Source organism: Brassica napus, chromosome C5 (genome assembly GCF_020379485.1).
Source record: "Brassica napus cultivar Da-Ae chromosome C5, Da-Ae, whole genome shotgun sequence".
Classification (NCBI taxonomy): Eukaryota; Viridiplantae; Streptophyta; class Magnoliopsida; order Brassicales; family Brassicaceae; genus Brassica; species Brassica napus.
Window position 1 is genome coordinate 47,779,274 of NC_063448.1, and position 23,816 is coordinate 47,803,089.

The 23,816-nt window shown below is 33.8% G+C and overlaps 2 protein-coding genes across 2 annotated transcripts; one reads left to right on the forward strand and one right to left on the reverse strand.

The window, feature by feature from the left end:
• Positions 1-12,675: 12,675 nt before the first annotated feature.
• Positions 12,676-15,303, forward strand: LOC111211782. Its single transcript, XM_022713056.2, has 4 exons — positions 12,676-14,113; positions 14,447-14,720; positions 14,793-14,883; positions 14,968-15,303. Exons 1-4 carry the CDS (start codon positions 13,964-13,966, stop codon positions 15,131-15,133), a joined length of 681 nt encoding a protein of 226 aa, XP_022568777.1. The 5' UTR covers positions 12,676-13,963; the 3' UTR covers positions 15,134-15,303.
• A 33-nt stretch (positions 15,304-15,336) lies between these two features.
• Positions 15,337-16,139, reverse strand: LOC111211783 (putative defensin-like protein 233). Its single transcript, XM_022713057.2, has 2 exons — positions 15,984-16,139; positions 15,337-15,807 (listed from the first exon to the last, which is right to left on the reverse strand). The coding sequence occupies exons 1-2, from the start codon at positions 16,048-16,050 to the stop codon at positions 15,599-15,601; spliced, it is 276 nt and encodes a 91-aa protein (XP_022568778.1). The 5' UTR covers positions 16,051-16,139; the 3' UTR covers positions 15,337-15,598.
• Positions 16,140-23,816: the final 7,677 nt, after the last annotated feature.

The window sequence follows — 23,816 nt, forward strand, 5'->3', positions numbered from 1 at the left end:
CAGTACCATCAGTATGTTCCCACGGATGGAGAATCATTCTACATGGAGAGATCTACTTAAACCAAATCTCGGAAAGGCTATTGGAAATGGACTAACTACTAAAGTGTGGCAAGATAATTGGATCTCATTAGATAAGATGACTATGCCATATGGTCCAATTCCTGAAGCCTATCTAGATCTAAAGGTTGCGGACCTACTCACTAATGATCTGAAATGGAACAGGAACATAATCGAGGAAATATTACCGCAAATGCTTACAGAGATTCAGCGTCTACAACCAAGTAGAGGAGGATCTGAAGACTCTTTAATCTGGCAACCGCTCCAATCAAGCAAATACTCCACACGTTCTGGTTACTACTATGTTGCAATGGACAACGACAGATCAGTAAATACTCCACAAGAAGAATTCAACTGGATCAAAAAAAATTTGGTCAGGTTTGTTCTCACCTAAAATGAAAACTTTCCTTTGGTATGTGGCTCAAAATGCTTTACCCCTTGGAATAAACCTGCAACGGAGAGGAGTGAGTATAGATGCAAATTGCCCAAGATGCAAGCAACCTGAAACGGCAATCCACACTTTCTTTCTCTTCCCTTTTGCAAAGAAAGTCTGGGATAACATACCTCGATTAGAAACAGTTCACATAGTTGTTGGTGAGACGGACTTCAAAGACGTCATAAAGAGATTCCAAAAGACTACATGTCTACCTCCAACTAGAGTCACAACCCAGATTCTCCCATGGATCTGTTGGATGATTTGGAAAGCTCGCAACCTCCTAGTTTTTAAGGCAAAAGACTCGACAGCTGAAGAAACTGCAAACAAATGACTGATGTTAGCTCGAGAATGGATCCAAGCACAAAACCAAATCAAACAACAACCACATCCCTTACCGCATGATGGGAACCGACGACTACCAACATCAACAATCTCATGACAGGTTCTCTGTAAAACGGACACGGAATGGAACAAGGAACACCAAACAGCAGGACTTGCATGGACATTCACTGGCCTCCCATGTACAGAATCACTTCAGGGTTCTTGGATTCAAGACTTCGTCAGCTCCCCTATAATCAGAGAAGCCCTCGCCGTCCGTCCGCCTGATACGCTCAAGCCTTTATCAGGCAGGAGCTCTTGACATCACAGCGTTCATGGTTTGCTCCGACAATTAAACGCTCATCAAAGCTATTAATCAACAGCAACAGGCAAAAGAGATCATAGGAAGTCAGCAATATCCTCCACATCTCCTCTGCCTTTGTAGAAATCTCATTCCCGCACATTCCTCGTGATCTGAATCGGAAAACTGACCAGTTAGCAAATTCTTTGTAATGGACTCAGGTTTATTGGGCCTTAGCCTTTTCAATGAAAATTTCGTGAACAAAAAAAGTTTTTAAAACTTATAAATATGGTAAAAGTTTTAAACAATGCATAACCGATACTAAATATTCTTAATATTTAATAATTTTTAGTGATAAAATTCTTTAATTTTTTTTTGAAGCGGAAAAAACTACTTAATTAAGTTTTCAACACTATAAATTTTCAACTTACAAACTTTTAACATATGTCATCTTCCATTACCATATTGCAGACGGAGAATAACATACATTAATGGAATTAAAGTTTAGGGTTTCTCTCATTAAGATTTTAGTTGAAGGGTTATATTACAATCTGGTTTTAGTTGGGTACGTAGGGGTTTATTACTAAAAACTAAACTAATATTAATGCCTTACAAACCACCAACGAACTAACATTTGGAAAAATGTATGGAGTACATAATGAGCAATGATTTATTGACTAATGATATACATATGATATGACTGATAGTAGATGTGTTCATAGCCATGCTCACTTTATCATTTTTGAGGCATTGACCTAAGGACCTGCTCACATTAGTACATTTTATGACATCCATATCCATAACTAATCATACAACTCAAATGATAATATAATCACTGAAAACCATACTATTTAAAATATGATCATTTCTGTTTAATTGTTGTGAACATTATTTTTTTTCTTTTTATTTTAAATGTTGAAAAATGTTAAGGATACGACAGATACGTCTTCATTATTGCTACAATACTATTTCCTTCTAGCTATGGAAATCTTTGTAAATGCTTAACTTTCAGGTATTCCTCTTCTTTGTATAAAGCTCATGTATTGTGTAAGACCCGATCCCGGTCGACTAGGCCGCGGTCGATGCCTTACGTCGCTCAGTCCATACCCGGACCGAACCTCTAAAAATTTTGCCCTTTATTTAAAATATCGCCCATTGGCGAGGGCTAACTCAGATCCTAGCTCAAGACTACCTTAGTCATTCCCTAGCTAGATCCTTTCAACTTATGCACAGTGGAATAGTATCTACTTAACCATTGGTCTATAACCAATATAATACTTGTCTGGTCGAATCACCTCGGCTACTGGTCAGTAAACACAACTGCCAGCTAGCTCCAAGGTCGATCCTGAACCTAGACCAAGTCATACAATCAGAGGTTCCATTCCCCTAACCATTATATCTAGATCTATGCAACATTGCTAGATCATACCTTTGCCACATCCACGGAGCTTGTTAGCTCATCGGCCCAGCTACTCTAGCTGAATGAACTCATAAACCAGCTGATCGAGCTGTCACACTCGTACTGAGCTAGGACCGAGCTATGGCCAGCTGCCATATACTGCGTCCAGCTCCTTTACACCTGCATAAAATCTTTCCTTGGGTACTTAGTCATTCAGCCAACCATCCCCACAGACATAAGTAACCCTTGAGAAGTCTTCAAACAGCTAAGGACATGCATCTGGCCCTTACCGGCTCATGCACTGTCCCACATCCTTTTTGCCTTATCAACTTATGATACCAAGTCCAGCTCATGGAGTAACAATGCCCATCAGATCCTAAGTCAATCAACCAACCACCCCACATGACCCAGAACTGATGAGTCTTCACACATACCTAACCGGCCATGGAACCATGCCCCAACGAAGCCGATCAGTCCTGCTCTTACAACCGGTGAATCTTTTGATCAATCAGATCAGACACCTTGATCCATCATCTATGGATCAGGTCGTCCATCCTTACCCATGATCAGATCACACACGGCCTTCCTTGAATAATAACACCAAGCTCAGTACTTATGGTCCACGCCACCAAGTACAAGCTAGAATCTTCCTTATGGCTCATAGCCTATGCTTTGCACATAGCTTACCAACCCAAGGTTGATAACTAACATTCCTTATGATCAATAATCATAAGTGACAAACATTTCACAATACACAAGCATATGATCCGGCAACCTAACACAAGGATCTATCATTGCATGGCTGGTTCCATAACTAATCGATCATTTTCTCATTAAACCCAAATCTGGCCGATTTCAAATGTGATCCAAAAACTAAATAAAATTCATGTAAATTCATGATAATTCCAAACTAAGAGAATGCAATAATCAGAATTTGCAGAACCGGCCTCGATCCTAGAAATCTCGGCCACGAACAGCCAAACCGGTCAAACTGACCATTTCTAAATCAATTCGATAAAACTCAATAAAAATCATGATAATTCATGATAAATCACAACTAAGAGATTCTCATAATCAGATTCCAAAGAATCAAACCAGACCATATAGTTCTTAATCAAGAACAGCCCGGCCAAGGCCATGTGCACCATTCCTGAACCGGCCAAAGCCATGGTTTAATGTCATCAAGTCTGATCCAACAAAATACACCATAATCATTCATAATATATATATTCCTCAAGAACGTGTCATACTTGGCCATGATCAATTCCACAGTCAACAGAATTGTAATTCAAAAAGTAATCATAAAACCGGTTACCTTATACATGATCTGATTATATCATGTGCCTTCCCTTATCATGGACGGCCATGCTCCTCCAGGGCACGCCTCCATCATTTTCCTATCACATACCTCCATTATTGATAAGATCTATTCAAGGGTCGCACCAACTTCCCATCCATGGAACTTCCATGAAACCAGTTTCTACACTGCATCCGCCTTCAAGGTTGTCTTGGCCTGTAAGAGTGGAGTTTGGCCTTCTCCCTTCTCTCCTGGTTATCTGCGTGTGTTCCCAAGACACAGAGGAAGCCCAGGATGTGATCATCCATGATCAAACATCATCACAGGGTCGTCCATCACTTCCCCCTTCAGTGCCCATGAAACTGCCTTTCTACACACATCTGCCCTTAAGGCTGTTTTGGCCTTTGGGAATGAGTTCCGGTCATCTACCTTCTTTCCTCACCATTTGCGTGTGTTCTCAGGCCCTGGAGGATGCTTTAGGTGATAACATCAAGGATCAAAGCCACCAGAAAGTCGTTCATAACTTCCCCTATTGATCTCTCCCAAAACTGCCTCTTTATAGCCTTCACACAACCATGGGTCTTGGATTGGGAATCCGACCAACTCTCTGTCTTTTCTTTGTGTTTCAGGGTGTAGGAGGAAGCCCTGGCGTGCCTGCAAAGGCACGTACTTGCCTGCCTTATATAGGAGAAGGGGTGGTTACTTTTTAACCATTGCATCCCTTCGGTTTCAATCCTGGCCATTGATTTAATCAATGGTCCAGATCACACCCTTTCGCCTCTGGCAGTTACCAGACGTCCTGGAACTGTCAAACCACTCCTGGACATGTCCAAAGCAAGCCCACACGGATTGCCCATGCTCCTGGCTCAATCCCAAGAGCCCACCAACCCATACCCATCATTGACTAACCAACCGGCCCGGTAACTGCCCAGAACTGTCACACTGGTCCGAGCTTCCAACACTCCATCCAGCTGAGTTAAGCTGACTCCCAGCTAACCCAGCTGAGTGAGCTAGTAGTCCAGCTACCTGAGCTGGCCAAACTTGATGTGAGCTACACTGAGCTTGTCCGAGCTTCGCCCAGCTGACCGAGCTTCATTCTCGCATCGTCCAGCTGTCTCATCACTCGTCCAGCTTGCTCTCTTCATATTATTCAATCTTACTAAGTCCCTTGGTCTATTTCCAGACCTAGACTTAGTCTTCTCATGATCCATTTTGATCATTCACTTCATCACAACTAGTTCACGATCAATTCCCATGATCTGAACCAAAGCAGTCTCGTTTCTGTTGAAACGACTATGTCTCATGTCAAGTTCCAGGAACGGGGACATGACATATTGCCTCTGTTAAGGATCAATATAGCAATATAATTTACATGGTATCAGTTCTTCTCTTCTCTACCTCTTTCTTCTATCATGTATACTACTTCTGCTGAAATCATCAATGTTACTCCTCAAACTCTCCTTAATGATAAGATGTCTAAAGTTACTAATCTCTCTCCAAACAATTACCTAATGTAGTATTCAGATCCAAGCTTTGCTTGATGGCTATGACTTTTCGGGTCATCTTGATGGTTCATTGCCGCCACCATCTCCTACTATCACTACCGATGGAGTAACGACACCCAATCCAGCGTACACCATCCGGAAGCGTCAGAACCGGCTTATATATATTGGTCTCATTGGTGCCATTAACCCCACCATCCAGCCGATGTTTCTACTGCAAAGACTGTTGTAGACATATGGACAACCCTTGCGTCGACGTATGACAAACCAACCAGGGGCCATATCCAAGAACTCAAACTCCAAATCAAAGGCTGGACAAAAGGCACTAAGACTATCGATGAGTACATCAAAGAGTTTATAACAAGATTCAATCAACTCGCCTTGCTTGGTAAATCGATTGACCACGAAGACCAAATAGATTACATTCTAGGAGGCTTTCCTGAAGACTACAAACCAATTGCAGATCAACTCAAGGGCCGTGAAATCACACCTATAGTCATTGAGGCCCATGAAAAGCTTCTCAACAAAGTAGCTAAGCTGCTCACTGCTTCGACTGAAACTGCACCAGTTCCGGTTACTGCCAATGTTTCTTCCGCTCAGACGCAGACCCGACAGAACCAGTATTAACGCACACCGCAGCAACTGCAGCAGTGGAACCACAATCAACATAACTCCAGGAATCAAAACAACACCAACAACATATATCGAAAAGGAGTTCAAAGCGGTTACCAGGGACGATGTCACATTTGCGGTACACAAGGCCATAGTGTGAAAAGGTGTCCTTAGCTTGGCCACCAAGGATCGTCTAGCAGCAGCAACAACACCTACCTCCGTGGCAGCCTCGCACAAACCTTGCTATAGGATCCTCTCATCTGACCAATGCCTTGCTTGTGGACAGCGGTGCTACTCATCATATGACGAGTGATCCTGACAATCTCGCGTTGCATCAACCATACCATGGAAACGATGCTAAAAGAGTCCTCTGATATCTTGTTGCCACACCTTCTCACGGTATATACTTCTCCGGCAACAATATTATGTCTCTGCACACTTTCTCAGATGGTGACTGGACATGAGACTCCGACGACTACGTCTCCACAAATGCACACATCGTCTATTTCGGCAAGTGAAGGTCAGTAGCTAACACGTCTGCTGAAATCCGATGGATATGCAACCTTCTAAGTGAGCTCCGCATCACCCTTCGGGCTCCACCAGTCACCTACTGTGATAACCTTGGTGCCACATTTTTTTGTGCCAACCCGGTCTTTTACTCGCGGATGAAACATGTTTCTCTTGACTACCATTTCATTAAAGGACAAGTACAAACATGGGATGCTCAGAATTGCAAACATCAACACAAAAGATCAGCTCGCCGATGCCTTAACTAAAACCCTACCACGCTTCAGATATCTTGAGTTAAGAAACAAAATTGGAGTTGCTGGCACTATTTCATCTTAAGGAGGTGTGTTAATGATACGACATATACGCCTTCATTATTGCTACAATATTCTCTCTTTCCAGTTATGGAAGTCTGTGTAAATGCTTCTCTTCTACGGTATTCCTCTTCTCTGTATAAAACTTATTGTCTCTGTTAAGAATCAATATAGCAAAACCATTTACAAAAACAATTTTTCTATATAGAATTTGAGTATATCTATAAAATTTACAATTGTAATCAAAACTAGACCCTGACCCGGGCGCCAGCGCGGGTATAAATTTTTAGTTTTTAATTATTTATTTTATTAAATGATTTATTTGTAATATTTTTTCATATTATATTCATTAAGTAAATATTTTTTTTTACATCTTAAACTATCTATTTTTTTAACGAATGTGTGATATCATATAAAAATATTAAAAAAAAATGAGTATAGAGTTAATTAGATAATTTTAAAAACAGATTTTTTTCTTTCGTGTGCGATATCATAGAAATAATGATCCGCCCAGTTAACAAAAATTATGATTATTTTATGTGTAATTTTTTTTATTTTGACCATTTCCTTAAAACTATATTAAATTTTACATATTTTAATTATAATATTTTTAATATCTCTACTTTTTTATTTGAAATGCAACTCAATATTTTTTTTTAACAATTATAACAAAATATTTAAAAAATATTTTTAGAATTTGTTTGAAATATATGAAAATTACATTTTAAATTAAAATTATCCTAAAATATGATAAGTTTTGATGTAAACGAAAACTCAAATTATGTCAAAAATAATGATATTCAATGATAATAACAACTTTAATTGATTATTTTTTAAAAAATACATTTACAAAAATATTGTTTGAAAGAAAATTCATATTATGCTAAAATTTAGCAAATGACAACTGAGTTATATTATGCTAAAATTTTCTTTCTAACAATTTATCAAATGACAAATGAGTTATGAGCAAATAATACCATATAATTTTTTAAGAACATAACCATTCTTAAATATTTTTTGAATAAATAATTATTTTTAAATTTAATTAACTGAAAATAATATCCGTACAATTGTGTGAGTCAAATTCTAGTTTTATTGATGCATGTTATATATTAGTGCTGCATGTTTTAGGTAACATTTTAATGATGCACGTTTTTAAAAATCTCCATTATTAAAATTATGCACATAAAGATAACTCATGAGTTTTTTTGGTTGATTAAATGACATTATGTCCAAATTTATTTAAGGATATTTCATTAAGGTAACTGAAAAAGACAAACAATAAAATAGGAAGTTTAAATTCATTTAAGCATATTTCATTAATGTAACTGAAAAGACAAGTAATAAATTAGGTAATTTTATTCGTTTTATGATATTTCATAAATGCAACTGAAAAAGACAAGCAAAAAAAAGGAGTTTAATTAATGAAGTAAGAACATTTTCAAATGGGTACTTCTCTTTTAATAATATAGATTTTTTTAAAATACATTTACAAAAATATTGTTTGAAAGAAAATTCATTTATCTTTCAAATATAAAATGAAAATATTATAATTAAATAATAAAAAATATAAATAAAAACCATAAATTTAGCAAATGGCAACTGAGTTATATTGTGCTAAAATTGTATTTCTAACAATTTATCAAATGACAAATGAGTTATGAGCAAATAATACCATATAATTTTCAAAAACATAGCCATTCTTAAATATTTTTTGAATAAATAATTATTTTTAAATTTAATCAACTGAAAATAATATTCGTACAATTGTGTGAGTCAAATTCTAGTTTTATTGATGCATGTTATATATTAGTGATGCATGTTTTAGGTAACATTTTAATGATGCACGTTTTTTAAAATCTCCATTATTAAAATTATGCACGTAAGGATAACTCATGAGTTTTTTTGGTTGATTAAATGACATTATGTCCAAATTTATTTAAGGATATTTCATTAAGTTAACTGAAAAAGACAAACAATAAAATAGGAAGTTTAAATTCATTTAAGCATATTTCGTTAATGTAACTGAAAAGACAAGTAATAAATTAGGCAGTTTTATTCGTTTTAGGATATTTCATAAATGCAACTGAAAAAGACAAGCAAAAAAAAGGAGTTTAATTAATGAAGTAAAAACATTTTCAAATGGGTACTTCTCTTTTAATAATATAGATATAACTTTTGCCATTAATTTTCATAAGATTATTTTATCTTAAAAGAATGTCAAAATCTAGAGACGTTTACACTGAGAGACACATTATGTCTTTTGTTAACGTTCAGAGGCACTTTGTGAATATGAGACACATTGTTGGGACAGCTGTCTTTTTGGTGGACACAAAAGTCCTTCTAGTGTTAACCAGCCTAACTGAGAAGAGGATGATCCCTTTAAGAAACCAAACCAGCTATTTCCTCAGTTGGAATAAATGAAAAAAGTGCAAAAGTAAAAGTAGTTGTATGGGTTTTAGGGTTTCTTTCCTGACCGTCGGATCATTTTTTTAAAAGAAGATCTAATGGTTCGTGATAAATGTTGTTCCTTAAACGTAACTTGATGTGGGTTTCGTTTTTCAACGAAGGTGAGAGATAAGGTGAGGAGATATATAAGAGATAGAACCAGCGAAGGGAGCTTCGTTTCGAGTTCCGTCGCTTCAGAAGTCATGGTTAGTTTGGTTATGGATGTCTTGTTTGTGGTTGTGGTGGTGTATTCAAAATAGCATGTAGATTGGGTTGTGGTTAGAGAGGGTGTGGCTACATGGGTGTTGTGGTTGAAACCATGAAGTTGGGTTGTGGTTAGAGAGGTTGTGGCTACATGGGTGTTGTGGCCATGAAGTTGGGTTGTGGTTAGAGAGGTTGTGGCCACGTATCTCATGTCTACGACTATCATATCCACCGCTCTCCTGTCCACGAAACTTTTGTCCATCCATCTTCATACACATCAAAACTCATCTTCTACCAGTCTCCAATCAATGCAACTCCCCTTCACCAATCTCTCATCCACCAAATTCCCATCCACAAGACCACAAGACGTCTCCAAATACATTGAAACTCATCTTCTACCAGTCTCCTATCTGTTGCGAAAAGCTTCCCGCTCTCGGGAAGGCGGTGGTCTTTTCCGTTCTCTGCAAAATCATAAAAAAAAAACTGCGATTTTGTTTTAGGCAGATAAGAAAAATTGGACTTATGTAATTGTTTGTGAAATCAAAAACTAACCTTCCCTGCTGGAGATTGAAACCGAAGCAAAGCGGCAGAATCGAATACATGTTTGATTTGGACCGCAAAGCTCAAGAACTTCTGGGACGAGAAACGAAAAGCGAGCCAAGATTAGGGTTCATCGGAGTCACCGGATTAGGGGTAATCGGAGTCACCGGGTTCGGAGAAGATAATCAGTAAGCGATTTCGGTGAAGATAATCAGAAAGTAACAAAGCCAAGATTACGGTTCATCGGAGTCACCGGGTTCATCGGGTTCATCGGGTGAAAAGGATTAGAGTTCTTGGAGATTGAGATTGATTTACAAGAACCGTAAAAATGTGAAAAGATAAGGTAAACAGAAGGTTGGTGAAAAGTAAAAGATAAGGAATTGGTTTTGTTTTGGTTAACTAGATTGGTTTAGTTGGGTGATTAAATAGATTGTCTCTTGTTGAGGGTTATATTAGTAACCATAGCATAGAGAAAGTGTGAGAAAGTGTGTTGTATCACAATGTGTCTTTGAGTGATATTAATAAGACAAAATGTGTCTCTGAGGGTAAAAATTTCCAAAATCTTAAGATAAGAAAACAATTTATTTTGTCGTTCACATTAAAAGCGTATTAATATTGTGATATAAAATAAATAATTTTGTCTCAGGCCCCTCGTAGCTTTCGCACGGTGCTGGATGTGCTTCAAAGAACTCTTCAAAGTTCTCACTCGATGCTAGAGGTAGGCCAGATTGTGAGGCCCAAACTCCAAGAACAAAAGATAAAGCTTAGTTGAGCCTCACAGGCCGTATGCAACAAGAACTATAAAACCAAACGTCTATCAATCATGTTTTGCTTTAATTGTCTATCAATCATGTTTTGTTTCACTTCACATATCTTCTACAGTTCTACTAAATCAAACCTAAAAGGGCAGACACTTCACAAGCTTAATTTAGTCTATAAATGTTCTTCGAGAAGAGCCCTAAAAAAATAATTGCATAAGTTTAAATTAAGCAACGTTAGTCTTTTTTTTTTTTTTGGTTTTGAGAAATAATTTTTTTACAAGACATTTTCCTTTTTGAGAAATGTTTTATTTTTTAATGCTTACTTTTATTCATCTCCTTCTCTGAAAGAGACATTGTTTCAAAATACAAGATTGACAAAATGAATAAAGACAGAGTACAAGTTGATCAGAGATGAAAAGAGAGAACCACATGTGAAGCAGAAAAGAGGGATGATGAGAATCCTTTTAGAGGTGAAAGTGACGAAACCAAAGATGAAGAAACGTTTCCCCACTCCGGTTGGAAGGAGAGGACGAAACGAGCCCGGGTTTCATCAAAAGGTCTCTATCCATACCAAAAAGCTTTGCTTTTAAAATCGCGCGAATCTACTCGAACTATGCAATCTCAAATTTCTCTCCTTCCACAAAGCATGCAGCACAGCCTGAAAGATCAATTTACAAATGGTCTGAAGCTTACTATATGATGAAGCAGAATGAACCCAAATCACCGCCGCTTTGAACTTTCGAAGTAAGTAGGAGGGGTAAGAGATGGTCTCTTCTTGATTCATCCAACGCATCACAAAGCAAACATTTTGAGGAGATGTTTTTTTTTTTTTTTTTTGAGGAGATATTTAAACCCTAACTCCGAAGTCTTTTCCTTGCTGGTAACATGTTCTGAACCGTTACCCAAGTTAGAAAAGCATGTTCGGATTAAACCCGACTGATTTAAACCAAGGGACAGAAGGAGGAGTCAGGTGAAGCAAATCATTTTCTTTTTTGACATGAGAACTTCTGGTATAAGGGTTTGCAAGACATACTAATTAGCAAGAAATTTCTAAAATCTGGCACAGCCATCAAACATTCAACTTTTTGTTAAACCAGTTGAACCGTTGAAGTATATGACATAACCTCAACTTTAAATTATTTAAAATGACGGCAATTATATTTTACTTTATAGAACCTCAAAAAAATAGTTTATCCAAAATATCATCATATTAGCACTCTGTGGTTTAGCAAATTTTAAGACATTTCCTGAAACATACAAAATAATGGTTGGATTAGCTAAACAGTAAGTGCTGTGTAACTTAGACTTGTATTTTTTTAGACATATAATTGTGTCAAATAACATGCTTAATTAAGCCACATAAATAAGAAAGGAACATGCACAAACTTGCTTTTCAGTTTTTTTTTAAAACAATTCTAAATATATTGCATTGAAATAGACACTTTCACTTAATGAAAAGTAAGTTCTAACTTGGCTCCTATTTATTTGTTGATACTGGCAGAGTTTGTTATTTTATGAGTTCAAATAGTGAAACCCAACGAGGAGAGTTTCATATCTCGGTGTTCAAATATTAAACATAAAAGTTGAAAAGGAAAGTTAAAGAAAAAGGTTGAAATGAAAAAAAAAAAAAAAACGTTTCTTTTTCCTTTCTTTTGCATTAAGGAAAGAGCCAAACAGCTTGCATGCAACAACAATAGTCATTGTTTGATAGAAGCTTTTTCTCTTGTTTTTGACTGAAAATGGGTTAAACTCGGATCTATTAAAGACATAGAACTAATCTCCGGATGGAAGTACAGTCCACGGATAGATCCTCTCCTGGGCATTCAAAACCCGAAAGCAATAGCTCATATCCGTGTGGCCAGCCAGATTCGAACCAGGGTTCGCCGTATTGAGTTTATTCCTTCAAGCACCAATGGACTACCACCACTAGTTAGCTTTTTCTCTTGTTGCATGCACGGTTATATATATATGAGTGAATGTGTGGAATATACCCAATTAAGGTCTAAATTAGCTGAATGTCCATAATTATGGATAACCCAAAATATATGAGTGAATGTGTGGAATATATCCAATTAAGGTTCAAATTAGCTGAATGCCCATAATTATGGATAACCCAAAAATGAGTAACTTTTTGACACTGTGCAGACGAAAATATCCTCATGCTTTATCGAAAACAAGTAACTCTAGATTTATCAGCTAAATATTTACATAGCAGGTAACAATCTACATATCAACTAACATATCAGCTAATAATTTCAGTATCATCTAACAATCTATGTATCAAACAAATGTATCGACTAACAAATCATATATCAGTTAATGAAACTATTAACAATTAATTAGTTATCTATCAAATAGCCCCAAAACTATTTGTAACAGCTAACACTTCATGTATTGATTAAGAATCCATTAAAATCTAAATAATAGCAGTTAAATAATAAAATACCTACTAACGTATATATTATCTAAAAGTTGATTATGAGTCAAAATTAGAAACATTGGAATTGGGGTGAGATAATAAGATTAGCATTATGGATGTCAAAAGAATCAGAATAAAAATATAAAGATTTGTATTGAATTAGAAGATGATTTGAAGAATCTATACGAGAGATAAAGAGATTAGAACACATAAAAGGGAAAAGAGAGAGAGATAGAGATAAGGATATTATAGTCATAAAAATATTAAAAAGAAACAAGGATATATAGCAAGTTATATGGGCTTTTGGGTGCATTCTTACCAATTACTCTATATATCTTAATATATAAAGTTGACTTGTGTGATGTGCACAGCCCTCCACCTCATCAAGAAGGAAGGAGCGTTTTTCGACACCTGTCAGCTCCAGAGTAGGTCGGTGTGGCCCACGCTCCCTCCCCATTCTCGCGCGCGTCGTGTTGTCTATACGCTCCTTTGTTGCTCGCGCGTCCCGGAGAGGCCGAATATATGGATGTTTGGGCTTAAGTATATTAAGATAGGCCCATAACATTTTAAGGGTTATTTGCCCCTGCGTCATTCTTCTTCTCCCGTGCCTCCACCCTTCAAGAGAAACCATTGAAACCGTGAAGCCAAAACGTCCCAGAATCATAACTCTTACATTTAATCTTCCATTCAAAGCTCCACTCTTCCTTCATAATGATTTCGATCTATCTCTTCGTTCACCCTCAAACCGTCTCGGACTCCATCTATAAATATCGGCGCTCACTTTCCCTTCACCTCGCAACTGAAACGATTTGCTCAAACACACGATCTCCTAGAAGCAACGTTTTCAGATGGCGAATTCATACACTCTGCTTGCGAATTTGAGAGCCGGTCGATGCTCTAATACTGCTGAGGTCCGCTTGCTGAGGTTCTGGGAGGCCAGAGATATCAACAAAGGAGGGGAGCTGATTAGTATTGAGATGCTGCTCATCGATGAGGCTGTAAGTATTCTCCCCCGATTTTATGTGTTCAAGATCCAAATTTTTTTGCTAGCGCGTTGTTCTGTTTGGAAAAAAATTTAATTGATTTAGACAAAATATTAATTTTAATTTTCATTGTTTTTTGAGGCCAGAAACATTTATTAAGTTCCATTTTAGAAAAATTTGATTGATTCAGACAAAATTTTAATTTCAATTGTTTCTTGAGGCAAGAAACATAATTCACTTCCGTTATAATTTTAAATTCACCAGTTGCTTTTAAATTTTACCCGATTAGCTCTCTTGACAGTTAGGCTTATTTGATGCACTGATGTTTCTCTCCTTTGATATCAACAGGATACCCTGGTTCAAGGGTGTGTTTCTGCTGTTCACCAACGTAAGTTCAGGGAACGTCTTGCTGAAGGATCGGTTTACACTCTCAGCGGGTTTGACGTTACACGCAGCAAACCGAAATTCAAATTGAGTGATGGCCCTGTCTCCATCCGTTTCAATGAAGGAACTGATTTTGAGAAGCTTGCTGCCACTGCTAGAATCATTCCTACAGAACATTTCCGCTTCCGAACACATGAACAGATTCTTGAGTTAGCAAACACCTCCAGACAGCTCCCAGGTATTTCTTTCCTTGATATAAGACTTTTTAAATCATTTCGCACGGTAACGTGATCGTACTATAATACCTCAGATGTTATTGGGGAGGTTCGTGCAATTAGGAGCACCATCACGGACCGTTTACCCGGAGCACAACGCGTGATGCTTACTCTTCGTATGGAGAGGTATTCTGTGTGTTATTGTATTTGTTTGTTATTATCGTTTACACTATCTACAATGTCTAACAATGTTCTTCATATTAATTGCAGTGATGTAAATGTTTGTGTAAGTCTTTTTGATTCCTTAGCTGTTGCGTTCCACACCAAGTTGGATGGATACGGGCGGGAGCCACGGATTGTCCTCGTATATATATATATATCATTTCCACCTATATCAAAAAGAGGAAAAAAATATCTTGCAACAATAGTAATTTGAGCAGCCTTCTTAACAGCATCTTTCACGCTCTTACATCAAAAAGAAGAAAAAAAAAACATTAAATGTGTTTTTACTCTCTGTGTAATAATCATATATCAAGAGCCAAGTGAATGGCCCTTTTCAGTAACCACTGGACCACTATAGAGATTTATAAGATATTAAGTTATATATATGCAGACGAGGGTCCCGAAAAGAATATATAAACACCTCAACTATTTCTTATTTGAAAATGTTGAACACAGACAAACAAACAAACTAATAAACGAGATAAGAACACTCCGCCATAATTAATCTTTTTAGATTTACTATGACACAACGTAACATAACTATAAAAGGTATCATCGATCATATTACCACCATTGTTTATTTATTTGTAAACAGCAAAAACTCTCCTACGCAATTTCTTTCTGAGTTATCATCAGTGAATAGATTTTGGGTTTGATTGGCCGAAATGTCTACACATTTCTATAAGCAATTAGAGGGATCAGCCCTTCGACAATAGCATCCATGTTGGTGCCCCCAAAATCCTGTGATGGTACATTTGCACTGACGATAGCGTATTGTTTTGTTCTTTGAACGCATGTCTTCGAAGCATTTCTTATTTCCGTGGAAGCCGCATTTTCCCTCAGGGAATGTGATATAATCCCAACAGTCAGTGTCTCTAGCGTCTCCATCTATTTATTTTTACCAACCAAAATATTTTGTTAGGTTATACAAAAAAATATATAGCAGTACAACTATTGACAATCAAGCCATGTTCTAGACTTTCTCTTGCGTTTGTTTCCTTTTTCTTTCAAACAACATTTTTACTGTTAGTAATCAATAATAAATAAAAAGAATATTATGTTACCTTTACCATGACTCAGAATGTAAAATATGAAAACACAAGAAACCATAAACAAAGTAGTACACCTCATGATTTCAAAATTTGATAAAGCTTGTCTCTATGTAAATGGAGGAATGTATTAAAACTTTGTTGTTGTCAATTAACACTTGTACTATATATACTAAACCCAAAGTATATATATATAATTTTCTTGATTAAGTTTGAGAGAAAGAAACACAAGGATAAGACCAGTCAACATGATCGGCGGAATAGGTACATTCAAATTTAGAATCATTATTTTTAGTATATTTGAATTTTTATTTCGGATTTTCTTTTAGTTTTATTTTTCATTTTCTATTTGAATGAAGGTTTAAAAATAAAATTATTATAATGCAATTAGAAAATGAAGCTTTTTTTTTTTGAAACGTTGGCTGTATATCAAAACAAAATTGTTTTATTACGCAAAAAAAAAACTATTAGTTAGCTAATCCATTATTCTGTGTAAAATTTCTGATTTTTTATATGTTATATCAAATCTTTCGATTCCACTAATTCTATCTTTTTTGAAACACTTCCAGTAATTCTATCTAAATCTCGATTTTGATGCAAAATCATAATTCATGATCTCTAACCAAAACGGTTTTTGTAATGCAAAACAATGATTTAGTGATTCTATTATTTCAACTTTTGATCCATCAACAACGATACAATTTTTGATTAGTGTGATTAATTTCATTTGCACGTCACCATAATTTTCCTTTGAATAGTGATTCATCAATAACGATATATGGTGATGTGCAAAGGAAACTAAAGAAAGAACAGTTTCAAGTTTGAATGGACGTCGAAAGAAATTTGAAAACGTTTAGATGTAAAATTTTCAATTTCATAATTAGATATAAAATTTAATTATATCCACAAAAAACTGGGACAAATGGGCCAGTGACACAATAATGAAGATATCAAAAAAAAATTGGATGCCAATGTACTATCCAAAATTCTCCAATATTTAGAGCACGATTATATGGTTTTAATATCGTCATAATTCTTACAAATGTGACTCATGATTTAATAAATGAGTTATTCTTGGGTTCAGATAAATTTATAAGTTCACCAACTAATATGAATTAGTTATTTCATATCCAATATCTTTAAAAAAAAAACAACATATTGTCAATTTCTATCATGATTTAAAAAAAAATTGTATTAGTTGCAAAAAGAAATTAAAAAAATAATTTTAACGCCATCAGCAAAACATTAAACGCTAAAACCCTTGGATAAACCCTAAACCCTTGGGTAAACCATAAACCTTGGATAAATCCTAAACTCTAAATAAAAAACAATAAACATTAAATCTTAAAAACACTAAACCCTTAATCCTAACCCTTAAACCCTTAAATTTAGTATTTTTAAGATTTAGTGTTTAGTGTTTTTGATTTAGGGTTTAGAATTTATCCAGGAGTTTATGGCTTACCCAACGGTTTATAGTTTACCCAAAGGTTTATGGTTTACCTAGGAGTTTATGATTTATTGTTTTGCTGACGGCGTTAAAAATCATTTTAATTTTTTTTTCTTTTTTTGCAACTAGTACTATTTTTTATTTATTTTTACTTTTACTTTTAATTTAAAATCATTATATAAATTGACAATATTTTGTTTCTTTTTTAAAAAGATACCGAATATGAAATAATTAATTCTTATTGGTTGGTGAACCTATTAAATAACTATTAATAAATGCTATTCAAAATCTCCAATATTTCCCATCAAAACATATACATGGATGTTGAGTTACAAAAAAAATAAAATATATATATATATATATGGATGCATGGATATCAAAGTTAATATTTTCACACATACATACATAAAATGAGCTCTTCCGAAACGTCGATACGACATTAGTCCATGCATTCTCGTCTACCCTTCGATGCTATCTCCCAAAGACCGTAGCGAACCCATTTCATGTTTTCCACCATTCTAAGTCATCGATCAAACTTTACGGTAAAAACCGCGGAAAGTTCGTTCTTTATCGAAAGAAGCCGTAATAAACGCTTCGAATCAGAAGACGCCCCAAAGGGACCTAAGACATGACTCGAGGCCCAACTTACGATTTCTTAACCAACAGCCCGTAAGCCGCATGACGGTTTACGCTTGGTTCGCAAGGAAAGATAAATGTCAAGTTTCCGCGGATAAATACGAAATTTTGAAGATAATTACGAAGATCGGAAAAAATGGAATATCTCTATTTTTATGCTATGACGGCTTAAGGGCAGAAGAGGAAAAGCGTAAACCGACCTAGGAGCCAGTATATAAGGAGTCCTAGGCGAGAGGCATGGGGAGGGACTTTTTTCGGAGCAAACTTAGCACTTAGAGCGATATAGGCATATTTCCATTTTTGTTATTTCGAACTGCCACTCAATTAGGTTTAGCCGTCTTAGGGTTACTAGAACTAGGAATCTCGCCGACAGCTCTCGAGCCCAGGCTTATACCTTGTTGTAACGCTCAAACACGGATTCGGAATAAGATCTATTTTGCTCTCTTTTTACGATTTTTGTACTTTGTCGTTGATATCTCGTGTTCTGATTGCTTAGCGTGTTGTATTAACAGATCTCCGAGACCTCTAGGAAATTAGGGTTTTCCTAGTTTCCTAATTTAAACGGAAATCGACAGTGCGAATTTCGGTTCCCACAGTTTTATGAAACATAAAATATTTCTCCGCTAATTATGTAAACTGTATTTTTTTTTTCCGGAAATAGCTCTTTTACCTGTTGTATACGGAGAATGGGTGGTGAAAGACTCTTTGTGGGAGTTTATGGTCAATAATCGGAAAGGATGAAGAATGTTCCTTGTGCATGATGGTTGTACACATGGTGAACTTCTTAAAATGGCACAAGAAGATTATGATCTGGACAAGAAAATAGAGAAGATGGTGCTAACATATTCCTTACCAGATGTCAATTTACAACAAATAACTCCGAATAGGCAAATACTCCTCTTATGCTAGTCACGGATGATCGACAAGTACGGAACTTGATCGAGTTATCTAAGACACACTTTGTACGCCTTTGTGTATCAAGCCAACGCCAAGTACACTATAAAGTTTTGGGTTGACTATATGTTAGATAATAAGTGTAGACGTCTTTGTAAATCTACAAATGTAGACTGCAGTTGAAGTCTACGTCGTAAATTCTATTAAAAGAGCATTTGTGTATTATTCATCATATTTTTTTCAAGATTTAATTATTTTACAGTGTATATTAGTAAAATTTTAATGATCTTGGATGAATTTCAAAAGTTAATGTGTTATAATTATACACTTGAAACTTATTGCAATTTTTTTTTATTTGTTTTACTCTTGAAACTTTTTGGGAAAATTTTGTATAGATTTTCTTCTTTTCACGTGTGTGTTAGTTATTATTTTACCTTATGGTGGTTTTACTTGTTTGGTTGGTTAGATCTTGTAAAAAAATTGATATCTAACAAAAAATTTAATAATATCATACAAGTGAAACACAACTAAAAATGAATACAATGTTTATAGATTATGCATTACACAATTATTTAAAAATTAATATTTTATTATGAAAATTATCACAGAACAATATATAAAAGTATTCTTGAGTATGTTTGATTTTTTATAATCTTGATGCCTCAAATAAAGTCTGGGAAAAAAATACCTGCAAAATAAGATAGAATTATGGGAAAAACATAAGATAAAAAATTAAATCATATTTTAGTAGACTTTCTATTAAGTTTACGTAAAGTTATTGTTTAGTAGAATTTATTGGAGTCTACACTAATGGAAAGTTTTCATATTTACAAGTGTACATTTAGAAAATTTAAAAATACTTTGTTCTGGAAAATATTTCAAAAATAGCTTTTTTGTCATCCTTATAACAAAGGAAAAAGACAAAGTATGAATCTATAAATTTAGTCACAAAATATCTTATAATAAATATATGTAAAGCTTACATTTTTGGGAAGATGATTTGAAAACTTTGGAAGAGAATACCTGGAAAATTAGATAAAATTATGAAAAATAAGATAAAAATTAAAATCATATTTGAGTAAACTTCTAATGAAATATGCTTAAAAGTCAAGGCTAGAAGTCTACCAACCCTAACTTTTAAGTAGACTTCATTTGAAGTCAAGTCTACTCTATCAAAAAAAAATTAGATCTGAAAAATATATACATTAAAAATATGAAATAAGTTTAAATCTAAAAAACTTTTAAAAATATAATTAAATAGACAAAATAGTAATAAATTAAAGACATAGAATTTTAATATGTAACTTTATTTAAATATAAATACCATAACACATATTTAAAATCTATAGATGTAAACCTTACATTTTTGGGAGGAGAAGAGAACAACTATGGAAGAAAATACCTGCAAGATAAGATAAAATTATTAAAAAAACATAGAAAAAAATTAAAATTATATTTTTGTAGACTTCATTGGAAGTCTGCTTAAATTTTGTGGTTTAGTAGATAGTAAACTTCATATGAAGTCTACTAGCTTTAGTAAACTTCTTTAGAAGTCTACACTATCTGATAATTTTCAGAACTGGAAAAATTTATACATTTTGAAATGTGAAAATAATTTTAAATCTGAAAATACTTTACAAAATAAAATTTATAAGATAAACTAGTAGCAAATTAATGCACAGAGTTTGATCTATAAATTTATTTGAATATAAACATATAAATACATATTTAAAATCTATTAATCTAAAACTTACATTTTTACAAGAGAAGATGAAATCCATGAGTGATAATACCTACCAAAAAAAAGATAATATTATGAGAAATAAATAACATAAAAATACACATATAAAATCTATAGATCTAAAAACTTACATTTTTTAAAGGAGAAGATGAAAACCATGAATCATAATATCTAAAATGACAAGATAATATTGTGAGAAAGACTTGAAAAAAATTTAGAGAGAAAGAAGAGAAATGAGAGAGTTTTAGAAACAATTGAGAGAATTTTAGAGAGAAAGGAGAAAGTTTTAAAAACTTGTGCAGCCACTTTAGAGAGAGACTGTATAAATTTTGTTTATATATGAGACAAAAATGTAACTAGGTTAAAATTTACGACACTGTTGAAGTCTACTAAAATAAAAATTTTGGAGTAGATTTTATTGTAACATATTAGACCTTTTTGAAAGTCTACTATAATAATTTTATTATTGTTGTTTATTCTTTCTTATTTTAATAATTTTAATATATGATTTATTAAATTTATTTCTTTATTTTTAATAGTTATAGTATATGATTTCATATTTTTATTCTTAAGGAACTTAACTTAGTTTAAATATAATGATTTTTGTAAAAAAAAAGAAAAATATAGACTGAAAAAGATGTCTTCAGATAAATAGACTTTATTGTAGGTCTACGAAACCCTAAACCACAAATCTCAAACCCAAAATGTTTTGCTTGATATCAAAAAGTCTCAATTATACAAAATATAAACTACTAAACATTAATATGCAGATTTAAGTTAATAAAAAAAAAACAAAATCTAAAATCTAACCCCATAAAATCAACCACTAAAAGACATAACATGTTAGAACCTTTTGTTTCTAAACTATGAATATTGTCTAATACATGACAACCAAATTAGTATATATTCTTCAAAATTGTTCGATTATATGAAATTTTAATTTATTTACTTTATATTATCCATTATATTGATGATTAGTTAAAAATATCACTATAATTATTTTTATACATTTTCAAAAATAAATTATTAGATCAAATTAGAGTGTAGACTACAAAATAAGTCTATAAGGTAGACTTCGTAGGATGTCTATATATATGTAGAATTTTTTATTACGTGTAGACTTCCGAATGATAGAAACGTAAAATACATTTCTGTTTTTTTGTTTGGTCATAAGGGTTAAATAATACTTTCATTACCCTTTTAGGTTGATTTTGCATTTGACTGAAAGTGAGGTATACTTTTAGGTTTGACTTGAATATTTGTGTTGGTTTTAGCAAATGTCCCTTAATATATTAATCCAAAATATAAGAAGCATGCATTATTTCCTTAAATAAAAGATACAAAATTACATAATATGATTAACATATATATGACAATTAATAACTATGAATAATAAAGATTTGATAACAATTTTTGCATCCTTCTTCATTTTTGTTTGATTTTATATTATTAAAAAAATTAAACAATCACATTAACCATATAATTTTTTATTATATTTATATTTTGAATTTTTTAAAATGAATTTAAATTACAAAAATGAGGAAATCTTATATGTTATATTTAATTTTTTTTAAAACGACTTTAAATTATAGAAATGAGGAAACCTTATATGTTATATTTTTCTTATATGTTAGATTTTTTCTTATATGTTGTATTTTGAATTTTTTTAAAACGACTTTAAATTACAAAAATGTAAGTCTTCCTTAAGCATACGACTAAAATCATTAGAATGATATTATCAATTCGATGGTTGATCTGAAATCTTTCAAAAACATATGGAAGATAAATGTCAAAATAATTCAACTGTAAAAACAATATTGTTCACATTTTTCAAGAATGTGTTCGGTGGAAAAAATAAGGCTTTTGTGTCATAATTTGTTTAATGTTTAATCCGATCAACCCATGATATATTAATTATAGTTTAGTTCCACAATTTTTAATAAAAATTGATCTGGTCCATCGGAAAGAATTATATAATAACAACAAAAAATATTGTATGTGTATAAATAATATGATCAAATATAAAAAAAAATTATCGATAATATATACAAATAAACTCATCAAGCGCAAAGCGCATGTCTTATGCTAGTGCATAGGTATAATCTCAACATTCACATCGTAGAAAGTTCAAATATTGACTTGAATTCCTACTTTTTGGATTTAGGAAAATTTCAAAGCTTTAATTAAAACCCCTGTTCGAAAATGCGGCCGCCTAGGCGCTGTTCAGAGGTTGACCACGGCGATTATGCCTAAATCGGTGTAGCCAGACGTTGATCTGCGTTGACCGCCTAATTTCTGCGTTGACCGCCTAATTTCTGCGTTGACCGCCTAATTTCCGCCTAATCCCGCGTTGACCGCCTAAGTTTTTTTTTCGTCCGTGTAAGTTAAAACACGATTGATTATTTTTTACTCATTATTGATAGATTTTGTGTAATTATTCATTACTAAATAATTATAATTAGCTATCAAACCCAAAACAAACACATACATACTACATTTAGGGATTTTTTCGTACCAAACCCACCATTTTCGAATCAAAAAGAGACTGTTTACAATTATATATAAAAAATATATAATTATATCTAAGAACTTGTATCATAATGTTTAAAATTAGCTAAATATATTATAAATATATTAAATTGTATTTAAAACTAAGCTCCGCGTAATCTCCGAGTATTCTCCTATTTTTTGGTAACTTGCTAGGTCCGAGGTTACTGTCCGACTAGTGCCTAGCGTAGTTCCGAAGAGGGACACACGAACTTCCACTAAAGATATTGATTAAACACTTTTTTAATTAGCCTAGTAAATTAAAGGTTGTAGCATGCATGAAAAAAATGACAAGACCGTGGTATCGAATAAAAGAGAAAAAAATACTGGAATCACAGTCAATGAAATAATACACTATACATGGTACTTTGATACTCAAACCATACGAAATGACCGGCATCAAGAATCTAAGATTGCAAAGATACGTCTTCGTGTGGATAAAGAAAACAAAGATAACCAACAAAAGAAAAGCGTTTTAAAGCCGCATTGTTTTTTGTTACAAATGTGTTTTAACTCATTTGTCCCTTATTTTACAGTTATTTAAAGATAGTATCTTAACTGTCCATTACACTTTCCATACTAA